The 13,722-nt window shown below is 44.1% G+C and overlaps 1 protein-coding gene across 1 annotated transcript; it reads left to right on the forward strand.

The window, feature by feature from the left end:
* The first annotated feature begins 1,238 nt into the window (after positions 1 to 1,238).
* On the forward strand, positions 1,239 to 11,680 carry LOC139463566 (uncharacterized). Its single transcript, XM_071244839.1, has 5 exons — positions 1,239 to 1,483; positions 6,574 to 6,805; positions 8,415 to 8,554; positions 9,667 to 9,784; positions 10,449 to 11,680. Exons 1-5 carry the CDS (start codon positions 1,441 to 1,443, stop codon positions 10,642 to 10,644), a joined length of 729 nt encoding a protein of 242 aa, XP_071100940.1. The 5' UTR covers positions 1,239 to 1,440; the 3' UTR covers positions 10,645 to 11,680.
* The last annotated feature ends 2,042 nt before the right edge of the window (positions 11,681 to 13,722 follow it).

Genomic DNA, 13,722 nt, shown 5'->3' on the forward strand with positions numbered 1-13,722 from the left:
AGGGGAATCGGCTCTTCTGTTGCACGCCATTTCAACGTCCACCATAGCAACATTTGCCGCCCTTGTGACCGATCTATACAGTTCAATTCCACTGCAGACCGTCCGAGAACCGGCCGACCAAGAGTTACCACCCCTGCACAGGATCGCTACATTCGACTGTTCCACCTACGTAATCGCAATGCCATAGCTACGGGGACTGCAGGACGCATCCCTGGTTTGATTACGATATCGGACCAGACTGTCAGGAACTATCTTCGCGAGGCTGGAATCCGTTGGTGCCATACCTTACAGCCTTGGAATTTGAGAAACTGGAGACGAGTGTGGTTTCGCGATGAATCACGATTTCTCCTTCACCGGCGGGATGGAAAACAACGTGTTTATTGTCGTCGAGATGAGCGTTTTGCCCCACATTGTGTACGTGAATTCGACAATTTCGGTGGCGGTAGTGTCATGGTGTGTGTGTGTGTGTGTGTGTGGGGGGGGGGGGGGGGGGGGGGGGGGGGGGCATATGCTACACCACGCGATCTCACTTGGTTGTGGTTCAGGGAAATGTGACAAATCACTACATGAATCTAATTCTTCAACCTTACCTTCTTCCAATCATTGTCCGCCAGAGGGAGCTGTTTCAACAGGAAAACGCTCCACCGCACACATCTCGTGCCACGGTAGACTACTTCCATAATGTCAACATCAACGACTTGTCCTGACCGTCGAGACTTTCAGATCTCAACGCAATCGAACACCTCTGGTAAAAACACGATCGACGTGTACGTCAACGTCAGAACACGCCACAGACACCCACACAACTGGCCAACGCGTTACAAGCAGAATGGCGCAGAATTCCGCAGGACAGAATTCGTACACTTATCCAGTCAGTGCCGAGGAGATGCAGAGCCGTGATTGCTGCCCGGAGCGGTCACACGAGATACTGAGTTCAGCGCAACCTTGTGGCCTTATGTGACATGACAATGAACAGTTGATTTTAAATTTAATATATCGACGTTATTAGGTACAATAAATGTACTAAACATCTACCCGTGCGTTATTGTTTTGGAGAGTGTATAGATAAACCGGTGCAGTGAATAATCACCCTATCGATTAAAACAGTTTTGAAGGGTGTATTTTGTAAGGATATATTAGCTTTACAGCAAAATAACTTCGTCCTCACAAATATTTGACCAAAGGGCACATAACTCTTGCCGTTTGGTCACGTGACTGCTGATAAGACAATGATTCATATAATAGGGTTTGTTTGTTGACCAGGTAGATAACACGCCTAATCAGACTTATAATGCGCATATCGATTCCTTAACCCAGGATACATGCACCCGGACCGTTGACCAGCCACAGTCTCGCTGTGTCATATATGACGTAATCGATGTACTCAGTGCCTACTTAAACACGAGTGTCAGGTTATCGGGGAACAAACTGCCCAACACAATGGACGTTGAGGGATATATTTCCCTGCTTGTCCTGTGTACAGGTAGGTAACAACAACCGGACATCGGGTGTGCTGGTGTTTAGAGTAACTGTTTAGGTTGATACCGACAAATAACATCGGTAGATATGTTTATGGTCATTTTGTAACAGTACTGTTATTCATTTCTTCATTGATTTTTGCCTCGTTCATACATGTTTGTTTTTAAAAAACAATCCTGATAAAAGTAGGCAGCACCCATCTATATAAATATAAACCCCTGAAAAAAAACAACAAAGTGGCTGATGGCTGAATAGCAGTCATGTTCAAATTTAAATCTGTCAGTGTTATCAGGACATACCAGCGTTGCTAAGCCAGAATACGCTAGAAGCTACACCTGCCGTAGTTCCTCTAATTAATCATAAGTTTGCTTTATGGTATTTACATCTTGTTTTATAAGCGTCTACGGCATTAATTTCAAACATTACATTAAAACAATGAAATAATCAGACAATCAAGCGCTTGTATGCACTGCTTAATCGCCAAACGAGGCTAACACGCTCGTGTTTTGTTGATAGTCTTTGTTAGAATATGAATGTGTTATGCAGAAAAGTTTTTAGGGCACGTGTCACTTCAGGTCTCCCAGCCTCTGCGCATCGCTGGGTAGCTTCCTTTAAGTTACTTTAAGTTCCTCGAGTTCCCCTGAAAAAGTTATGAAAACACCCGGGACATATTCACCAGTGTGTCAGGGGTATACCGGGGTATGTGTCAGACATAGACCTGTGTCTCAAGGGTATACCGGGGTATGTGTGAGACATATAGACTAGGAAGTCAAGGGTATATCGGGGTATGTGTGAGACACATAGACCTGGGTGTCAAGGGTAAACCGGGGTATGTGTCAGACATAGACCTGGGTGTCAAGAGTATAGCGGGGTATGTGTGGGACATATAGACCAGGGTGTCAAGGGTATAGAAGGGTATGTGTGAGACATATAGACCAGGGTGTCAAGGGTAAACCGGGGTATGTGTCAAACATAGACCTGGGTGTCAAGGGTATAGAAGGGTATGTGTGAGACATATAGACCAGGGTGTCAAGGGTATACCGGGGTATGTGTGAGACATATAGACCAGGGTGTCAAGGGTATAGAAGGGTATGTGTGAGACATATAGACCTGGGTGTCAAGAGTATACCGGGGTATGTGTGAGACATATAGACCAGGGTGTCAAGGGTATAGAAGGGTATGTGTGAGACATATAGACCAGGGTGTCAAGGGTATAGAAGGGTATGTGTGAGACATATAGACCTGGGTGTCAAGGGTAAACCGGGGTATGTGTCAGACATAGACCTGGGTGTCAAGGGTATAGAAGGGTATGTGTGAGACATATAGACCAGGGTGTCAAGGGTATATCGGGGTATGTGTTAGACATATAGACCAGGGTGTCAAGGGTATAGAAGGGTATGTGTTAGACATATAGACCAGGTTGTCAAGGGTATAGAAGGGTATGTGTTAGACATATAGACCAGGCTGTCAAGGGTATAGAAGGGTATGTGTGAGACATATAGACCAGGGTGTCAAGGGTATAGAAGGGTATGTGTGAGACATATAGACCAGGGTGTCAAGGGTATAGAAGGGTATGTGTGAGACATATAGACCAGGGTGTCAAGGGTATACCGGGGTATGTGTGGGACATATAGACCAGGGTGTCAAGGGTATAGAAGGGTATGTGTGAGACATATAGACCAGGGTGTCAAGGGTATACCGGGGTATGTGTTAAACATATAGACCAGGGTGTCAAGGGTATAGAAGGGTATGTGTGAGACATATAGACCAGGGTGTCAAGGGTATAGAAGGGTATGTGTTAGACATGTAGACCAGGATGTCAAGGGTATAGAAGGGTATGTGTGAGACATATAGACCAGGGTGTCAAGGGTATAGAAGGGTATGTGTGAGACATATAGACCAGGGTGTCAAGGGTATACCGGGGTATGTGTTAGACATATAGACCAGGGTGTCAAGGGTATAGAAGGGTATGTGTGAGACATATAGACCAGGGTGTCAAGGGTATAGAAGGGTATGTGTGAGACATATAGACCAGGATGTCAAGGGTATAGAAGGGTATGTGTGAGACATATAGACCAGGGTGTCAAGGGTATACCAGGGTATGTGTGGGACATATAGACCAGGGTGTCAAGGGTATAGAAGGGTATGTGTTAGACATATAGACCAGGCTGTCAAGGGTATAGAAGGGTATGTGTTAGACATATAGACCAGGGTGTCAAGGGTATAGAAGGGTATGTGTGAGACATATAGACCAGGGTGTCATGGGTATAGAAGGCTATGTGTTAGACATATAGACCAGGGTGTCAAGGGTATAGAAGGGTATGTGTGAGACATATAGACCAGGGTGTCAAGGGTATATCGGGGTATGTGTTAGACATATAGACCAGGGTGTCAAGGGTATAGAAGGGCATGTTTTAGACATATAGACCAGGGTGTCAAGGGTATAGAAGGGTATGTGTGAGACATATAGACCTGGGTGTCAAGGGTAAACCGGGGTATGTGTCAGACATAGACCAGGGTGTCAAGGGTATAGAAGGGTATGTGTGAGACATATAGACCAGGGTGTCAAGGGTATACCGGGGTATGTGTGAGACATATAGACCAGGGTGTCAAGGGTATAGAAGGGTATGTGTGAGACATATAGACCAGGGTGTCAAGAGTATACCGGGGTATGTGTGAGACATATAGACCAGGGTGTCAAGGGTATAGAAGGGTATGTGTGAGACATATAGACCAGGGTGTCAAGGGTATAGAAGGGTATGTGTGAGACATATAGACCTGGGTGTCAAGGGTATATCGGGGTATGTGTTAGACATATAGACCAGGGTGTCAAGGGTAAACCGGGGTATGTGTCAGACATAGACCTGGGTGTCAAGGGTATAGAAGGGTATGTGTGAGACATATAGACCAGGGTGTCAAGGGTATATCGGGGTATGTGTGAGACATATAGACCAGGGTGTCAAGGGTATAGAAGGGTATGTGTTAGACATATAGACCAGGCTGTCAAGGGTATAGAAGGGTATGTGTGAGACATATAGACCAGGGTGTCAAGGGTATAGAAGGGTATGTGTGAGACATATAGACCAGGGTGTCAAGGGTATACCGGGGTATGTGTGGGACATATAGACCAGGGTGTCAAGGGTATAGAAGGGTATGTGTGAGACATATAGACCAGGGTGTCAAGGGTATACCGGGGTATGTGTTAAACATATAGACCAGGGTGTCAAGGGTATAGAAGGGTATGTGTGAGACATATAGACCAGGTTGTCAAGGGTATAGAAGGGTATGTGTTAGACATGTAGACCAGGATGTCAAGGGTATAGAAGGGTATGTGTGAGACATATAGACCAGGGTGTCAAGGGTATAGAAGGGTATGTGTGAGACATATAGACCAGGGTGTCAAGGGTATACCGGGGTATGTGTTAGACATATAGACCAGGGTGTCAAGGGTATAGAAGGGTATGTGTGAGACATATAGACCAGGCTGTCAAGGGTATAGAAGGGTATGTGTGAGACATATAGACCAGGGTGTCAAGGGTATACCGGGGTATGTGTTAGACATATAGACCAGGGTGTCAAGGGTATAGAAGGGTATGTGTTAGACATATAGACCAGGGTGTCAAGAGTATACCGGGGTATGTGTGAGACATATAGACCAGGGTGTCAAGGGTATAGAAGGGTATGTGTGGGACATATAGACCAGGGTGTCAAGGGTATAGAAGGATATGTGTTAGACATATAGACCAGGCTGTCAAGGGTATAGAAGGGTATGTGTTAGACATATAGACCAGGGTGTCAAGGGTATAGAAGGGTATGTGTGAGACATATAGACCAGGGTGTCATGGGTATAGAAGGCTATGTGTTAGACATATAGACCAGGGTGTCAAGGGTATAGAAGGGTATGTGTGAGACATATAGACCAGGGTGTCAAGGGTATATCGGGGTATGTGTTAGACATATAGACCAGGGTGTCAAGGGTATAGAAGGGCATGTTTTAGACATATAGACCAGGGTGTCAAGGGTATAGAAGGGTATGTGTTAGACATATAGACCAGGTTGTCAAGGGTATAGAAGGGTATGTGTTAGACATATAGACCAGGCTGTCAAGGGTATAGAAGGGTATGTGTGAGACATATAGACCAGGGTGTCGAGGGTATAGAAGGGTATGTGTGAGACATATAGACCAGGGTGTCAAGGGTATAGAAGGGTACGTGTGAGACATATAGACCAGGGTGTCAAGGGTATAGAAAGGTATGTGTTAGACATATAGACCAGGGTGTCAAGGGTATAGAAAGGCATGTGTTAGACATATAGACCAGGGTGTCAAGGGTATAGAAGGGTATGTGTTAGACATATAGACCAGGTTGTCAAGGGTATATCGGGGTATGTGTTAGACATATAGACCAGGCTGTCAAGGGTATAGAAGGGTATGTGTTAGACATAGACCTGTGTCTCAAGGGTATAGAAGGGTATGTGTGAGACATATAGACCTGGGTGTCAAGGGTATAGAAGGGTATGTGTGAAACATATAGACCAGGGTGTCAAGGGTATAGAAGGGTATGTGTGAGACATATAGACCAGGGTGTCAAGGGTATAGAAGGGTATGTGTGAGACATATAGACCAGGGTGTCACGGGTATACCGGGGTATGTGTGGGACATATAGACCAGGGTGTCAAGGGTATAGAAGGGTATATGTGAGACATATAGTCCGGGGTGTCAAGGATATACCGGGGTATGTGTGGGACATATAGACCAGGGTGTCAAGGGTATAGAAGGGTATGTGTGAGACATATAGACCTGGGTGTCAAGGGTATACCGGGGTATTCGTTAGACATATAGACCAGGGTGTCAAGGATATAGAAGGGTATGTGTGAGACATATAGACCAGGGAGTCAAGGGTATAGAAGGGTATGTGTGAGACATATAGACCAGGGTGTCAAGGGTATAGAAGGGTATGTGTTAGACATATAGACCAGGGTGTCAAGGGTATAGAAAGGTATGTGTTAGAAATAGGCCTGGGTGTCGAGAGTATGTAATGGTAGCACCCTAGCGATATCTCCTGTGGGAGTCAGATTAACACACTTCTCTTCCAGCACTGCTACCAAGCCAGGCCTTCAACCTGTTCGACAAGGTGACGTGTGACCTCCCGCATCTGAAGATCAAGCTGGACACCTGTACCCGGCGCTACGAACAGCCCGTCAACGTCTTCCTCCCGCCGTCTCTGGTCGCCGACGGCGTGATGGGGAGTCAGAGCCTGGTGTCCAGCACTGGAGTCGACTACCAGCAGCTCTTCGTGCAGGTGGATGAGATCAAGTGCCTCAACGAGTACGTTCATCCTCCGCACCTTGTGTACATGTCTAGGGTCCAAAACATAGGCTTACAGAGACCCCATACTTTGACACAGACGTAGAGAGGCCCCATACTTTAACGAAAGTTAACAGAGGCCCCATACATTAACGAAGGTTTACAGAGGTCCCATACTTTAACGAAGGTTTACAGAGGTCCCATACTTTAACGAAAGTTTACAGAGACCCCATACATTAACGAAGGTTTACAGAGGTCCCATACTTTAACGAAAGTTTACAGAGGCCCCATACATTAACGAAGGTTTACAGAGGCCCCATACTTTAACGAAGAGTTACAGAGGTCCCATACTTAAACGAAAGTTTACAGAGGCCCCATGCATTAACGAAGGTTTACAGAGGCCCCATACATTAACGAAGAGTTACAGAGGACCCATACCTTAACGAAGGTTTACAGAGGCCCCATACATTAACGAAGGTTTACAGAGGCCCCATACTTTAACATAGACTTACAGAGGCCCCATACTTAACATAGGCTTACAGAGGCCCCATACTTTAACATATGCTTACAGAGGCCCCATACTTTAACATAGGCTTACAGAGGCCCCATACTTTAACGAAGGTTTACAGAAGTCACATACATTAACATAGGCTTACAGGGGCCCCATACATTAACATAGGCTTACAGAGGCCCCATACATTAACATAGGCTTACAGAGACCCCATACATTAACATAGGCTTACAGAAGCCCCATACTTTAACATACACTTACATAAGCCTCATACTTTAACATAGACTAATAGAAGCCCCATACTTTAACATAGGCTTACAGAAGTCCCATACTTTAACATAGACTTACATAAGCCCCATACTTTAACATAGGCTTACAGAAGCACCATACTTTACATAGACTAATAGTGAGTGAGTGAGTGAGTGAGTGAGTGAGTGAGTTTTGACTTTACGCCGCTTTTAGCAATAAATGAGCTTCAAACATTGTACCCATGTCGGGAATCGAACCCGGGTCTTCCGCGTGACGCGCGAACGCATTAACCACTTGGCTATCCGACCGCCACACATAGACTAATAGGAGCCCCATACTTTGACACAGGCTTACAGAAGTCACATACTTCAACATAGGCTTACAGAAGTCCCATTTATGGACTGGTGTACCGCTACTGTTGACAGACGGATATGTATGTTCCAATAACGTCAAGAGAAGGACGTGTACCAGCAGAGTTGAGAGGAGGAATTGTTTCACTGCGTGATCATAAAAGGTGATACACGACCTGTATATGTTCGCGCCAAGCTTGAGATGTAGCAACAACGAATACAGTCCACAGCGTCATCGGCATCTAAGCAGTATTTCTACCCATGTAAACGCTATAAACAAATTAACATTCCTCTCACTTTAACAAAATACCAAATGAGGAACAGATTTTCAAATATATATCTTATTATTTTACCGATTCTATCTTTTGTCAAAACAAGAACCAAAAAGGGGTGATCTGTTCCATGTTTCTTGCGACCACTGACCCAGTGTGGGGCAACACTGCCATTCACACATTAAAACCAACAATAACTTAAGGCCTAGAGGATTGTCGGGCATGTAACAACTCCGGTGTCTCTGCAGGCAGCGTCTGAAGCGGGCTGCACAGGTGGACTGTCGCTACGCCGTGATGACCGAGTGTGTCCAGCCAGCCTACCGCTCCTTCCTGCCTTACCTGTCCAGGATCAAGGAGGGCATGGAGTACATTTGTGACCACCTGTCCAGTAAGTACCCCTTTACCTGGACTAAGTACCCACTTTACCTGTCCAGTAAGTACCCCTTTACCTGTCCAGTGAGTACCCATATGCCTGTCCAGTAAGTACCCCCTTTACCTGTCCAGTAAGTACCCCTTTACCTGTCCAGTAAGTACCCCTTTACCTGTACCGAGTAACCCTTTACCTTTACTTAGAACCAACTTTACCTTTACTGAGCCCCCACCCCTCCCCTTTACTTTTACTGAGTACACACTTTGCCTGTACTATGTACCCCTTTACATTTGCAGAGTACCCATTTACCTGTACATAGTACCCCTTTACCTTTACTGAGCCCCCAACCCCTCCTCTTTACTTTTACTGAGTAACCCCTTTACCTGTTGTTAGGTTTTATATTTTGTAGTAATAATTGTCAGCATATGAGTAAAGGGCCAGTACAATTTCAAGCACTGTCGGTGACAGAGAGTGGAATTTGGAGTTATCCGCCCCTGATTGTTTACAAACAAACACCACAGGCTTCACCGTTCGTGTAGCTTCGGGCTTGGACGGTTTCAAGAAGGCTGAATGTACCTATATAAGCGCGAAAAGAAGGCGATCAGAGGCCTTTTTCTGTCTGACTTGCGTTTTATCTACTTGCCAAATGCCGATAGGATACTCTCACTGATTTCCATCATCCTACTATCAGCACATCGGATGAATGTATCACTCTGCTGTTCTCTAACAATCTCTACATCTACATTTGATATCGAGATTAGATATTTTTCAGCTACAGATCTCCCACCGTAGTAAATGTGGAATATTAACATGAACCATCAATTAGAACGTTAAGACCCAGGATTCTTTATCTTAATACAACTAAGCAACATTCCTGAGATATATTTTATATCTATAAGCCTGAATTAATCAATGAAAAACACCTTGCAACAATGTTATTTTTGTGGCAGGAACTTTCATTGATTTCAACAGTCTGAAACATACTTATTTTTATTTAGTTTCATTTTTATGAAGTATTTTCGGTGGCAATGTATTTCTTTCGATAAATCGCCCAACCACCCACCCCTAGAGAATATCAAATGGGCGGCTCCAATGCCCCCTGATAAAATCCTGCGTTCTTTCTTCTCCAGGTCTTGATGCCCAGTGTGAGACGGGGAGGTTGAGTCAGGTGATCGGATGCGTCAAGCGCAAAGACCAGACAAGCTACACGGAAAACGAGGAGTTCTACGTGCAGGACCGGATGTGCAGGTCAGTGGCCATCTCAAAACCACTTCTTATTATATAGAGCATCTATGACAAGGTAACTACTACATTAGTAGATGTGGCAATAATGCCGGGGGGAGAGAGAGAGAGAGAGAGAGAGAGAGAGAGAGAGAGAGAGAGAGAGAGAGAGAGAGAGAGAGAGAGAGAGAGAGAGAGAGAGAGAGAGAGAAAAGGGGTATTGCTAAAGTAAAATGACAAGTACCTGCTAAAAATATTGGGTTTGCCAAAGAACTACAACTTTTACACTGGGACAGAGGACATTTGTGGTTGTCAGTGCAGTGGACATTAGAGGGCCGGATGTGACAGAGGACTTATGTCATCGAGGACAAGGAGACAGATGTTAGATAGGGGTGAGAATGGCAGGCAACGTTATAGGTGACACAAGGATTGGAGACTACACAGGATAAGCAAGTTCTCTGAGATCTTGTCTCAACCGTTCTGAATATTTTGGTACGGTAAATTATCTTATCTAAAAATCATGAAATGTTCCGTTCTGATCGTTCCTAATTCCGACATCCGTATGCATTTCGTACAAACCAATAGGTTTAATGTCAGTGCACAATTAGCCGCCATTTTGATTTCAATGAGCTTGTGAAACAACACGTTTTACCATCATCCCGAAATACTTATGTATCCATCTTGATTTCAGGACTTTTGAATACGCACGTCAGTGTGTGGTCAGTTCTCTGGCGGAATGTGGTCAAACTGATGTCGACATTCACAGTCGAGCTATGGACTATTTCGCCCCATCGTTTTGTGGCGCTACTCATCACGTGACATCACTGGCAGCCATATTGCTTTTCTCTGGACTATCTCGCATAGTGAGCAGGATCTTTCTTCATTAGAGACTGCAACGGTTTCCAGGCGTGTCATCCAAACAAGAGACACGATTTATATGTGTGTACAGATGTACATCTCCAACATGTCACCTTGCCTCTCGCAGGGTTAATGGACAAGCAACATCAACATATTCGTTGAATTACTCTCTCAGTGATGCTGTCTGTTCACACTTATTGGAAGGTTATCCCGTGACATTCCTTTAATTATAACAGAAATATAAACGTTCAAACAGCTTAGTCCTCAGTAAATTATACAACTATGTTTTTTAAGCCAACTAATAATTCAGTGATTTCATAACGCAATACTAGCAATATTCCAGCTATATGATGGCGGTCTGTAAATAATCGAGTCTGGACCAGACAATCCAGTGATTGACATCATGAGCATCGATCCACGCAATGAAACAGAGGTGTCACGTCTATGGGGAAATAACGACGAATACTTCATTCTGCTACAAAGTTGTCTGGGTGGTTGGTCGGGTACAGACATCTTAAAACACAAAAGCTTCCACATTGCTTTGAGGATTATTTGAAACTATTTTACAAGTGTATTCACAAAATACAGCTTTTTTCCCAAATTGAAGGCAGATCTTTAAAGGAACGAAGCACACTGTACATATCCACGTGTTTCATAGCTTTGTCTTCAAGCATTTGATTTATCATGCTAGCAAAGAATGTCACAAAACTTTCTTTTAGCTTTTAGACTTACCAAAGTAATGAAGATGTGCTTGTGATTTTTTTTTATATATTTTGGTTTCTAGGTCTGTCTGGAAGACGAAGACGCTCAGGAATGTTGCTTGGTTGTATTAAGATAAAAAAAATCATGGGTTTGACTCGCCTTAACGTTCTAATTAATGGTTAATGTTAATATTCCACATTCACTACGATGGGAGATGTATATATAGACACACACACACACACACACACACACTAACTCACTCACTCACGTTGTAAGAGTATCGTTGTCACCGTATCCATGTCTCTGATTGTAAATAACTAACCAACATAAGATTTATTTTTTTAATAAAATATACTTTCGTTTGGTCTATGTGTGACGAGATTTATTGATGCGTCTTGTTAAATCTATCATATTACCATATTATCATATGCAAAAAAATAATTTAAAAGTTGTACACAACAAAAAGCATTAAAATGCGACGCTAGATTCATCACGGGTGTTAGTTTAATATGGGAAATATCAACCGAGTCTTAGTTAATATGGGGGCACGGGAGGCCCGGTCGTCTAAGGCGGCGCGATTCGCTGTGCAGAGTTGCGTCCCTTGGGCACGCCAGAAACCTATGATTGTGGGTTCGAATCTCGGTTCGCCCCAATTGTGTTTCTAGGTTTGTCAGCACCATACCCGTGCTCGTGGGTTCCACCGAAGTGGTAAACGTCTGAGACCTGCATCAATTCGGGCTTTCATCCCACATTAAGCTGTCACGCCGCGATATAACTGGAATATTGTTAAAAGTAGCGTTAAACCCAACTCACTCACTCACTCATTTAAACTTTTCATCAGTATTTTGCCTTCTGCGCCCAATGGAATCAGTCCAGGCAGTCACTCAGGGCTGATTATTTTCTGGCGTTGATGTTGTGAACACACCCTTTCTCCTCCTATAGCTACAGAAGGTGGAAGAACACAGCATACAAAATTCGTCCGCAACTGAATAACACTGACAGAAAACATAGCAGCATGTCTGCCATTTCCCAGAAGAACTGGGACAATGGTAATAGGGTTCACACTAGTCCTCTGGACAAGTCATAGTAATGCATTTATAAGGCTGAGAACATATCCTGACATTGGCGTGGCCTTACCAAGATGACAATATATGTTCTTCGCGAATCACGTACTATTTAATTTCTGCTAGATATTTTCCTATAATTCCATGAAACACCAAACTGTGCGATGTTATGTGCATGTAAATTGTATACACCGTAGCAGTATCCCTATGAAACATTAAGCAGTATACTAAGGCCGACTCGGACGTTGCCGTTCACAAATAACCACTCTCTCATGATTGAACCGGGAGCACTCATCTTCGTTTTGATCTGAATTTTGTTTCATTGAAATGTCGAATGGACAATTTCGGTGGTGATTTTCAATACTAGCCTTGTGTGTCCACACAGTGGGACCCCGAGACTGTTGGCTGTCTCACGATAAGAGTCCTTGCCAAGCGGCAAGCAGGGTAAGAAGTACAATCTTTCAGAATCTTTTGGTATGGCGCTGTCGGGTATCGGACCACAGACCTTCTCTCCTGTCTGTCGCTGTGCCCACCAGACCATGGAGGCGGTCTTGAAATTTGTACGTGTCAGATTTGTACATGTGAATTAATCTAACCTTCTATTTGAGTATATGAGGCCTGCTTTCAGTCTTGGCTGTGAGTGAGTGTGTGTGTGAGTGAACATTCAACCATGAATTTGGAAATTACTCGATTCTGATTGGTCAGTCAAAGGCTATTAAATCACAATAAACCCCCTCTGACTGAAACGGCTGGTTTGACGGGGACATCACAGCGGGAGCTAATATTCATAGAATAGTCCCGTTTCCAGTCATTGTCGTTAGCTGTTTTTAAATAATACCGGTATAAAATAATCGAACTGGTGTTTCGGCTTGAGCGAACGAACGCTTTAACGGCTGGCTACCCTACTGCCTCTTGGTCAAGTGTGTATTCCTGTAACGGAAACCCAATTAAATCTTATTTATGTCAACCTCAGTATATCATTATTGGAGTGAGATTAAACAGGACTTCTTTTACATGAGGGCGTTCCAGTTAAATGTTGAGAAATAATGACCACTGTGAAGCAGGTCTTAAGACGCTGACCGCTTCGGTGAAAACCATAGCTCGAGCATGGTGCTGACAAACCTAGAAACCCAGCAATTATGGAATGCAACTCTGTAGAGAGTATTGAGACTCCTTACAAGATTTGGCCAGCGATTCCTTAATGGACTTTAATCTGCCCTTGACATCACATGGAGACACCTTCATGGATGCAATGTTCCTTCACACCAAGAAGCAACTGTTGGTGGCATACAATTCCACAATTAATGAAACGTGGAGGTTGGTGTGATATCATTTTCACAA

The sequence above is a fragment of the Haliotis cracherodii genome, unplaced genomic scaffold (assembly GCF_022045235.1).
Source record: "Haliotis cracherodii isolate W230 unplaced genomic scaffold, xgHalCrac1.p SCAF_16, whole genome shotgun sequence".
Taxonomy (NCBI): Eukaryota; Metazoa; Mollusca; class Gastropoda; order Lepetellida; family Haliotidae; genus Haliotis; species Haliotis cracherodii.

What these genes read in the sequence shown, in the direction of transcription:
- LOC139463566 (XM_071244839.1), top strand. Translation starts at nt 1,441, where the DNA reads ATGGACGTTGAGGGATATATTTCCCTGCTTGTCCTGTGTACAG. An exon ending in GAGATCAAGTGCCTCAACGA is followed by an intron (nt 6,806 to 8,414) that starts GTACGTTCATCC and finishes GTGTCTCTGCAG; the next exon opens with GCAGCGTCTGAAGCGGGCTG. An exon ending in GTGCAGGACCGGATGTGCAG is followed by an intron (nt 9,785 to 10,448) that starts GTCAGTGGCCAT and finishes TCTTGATTTCAG; the next exon opens with GACTTTTGAATACGCACGTC.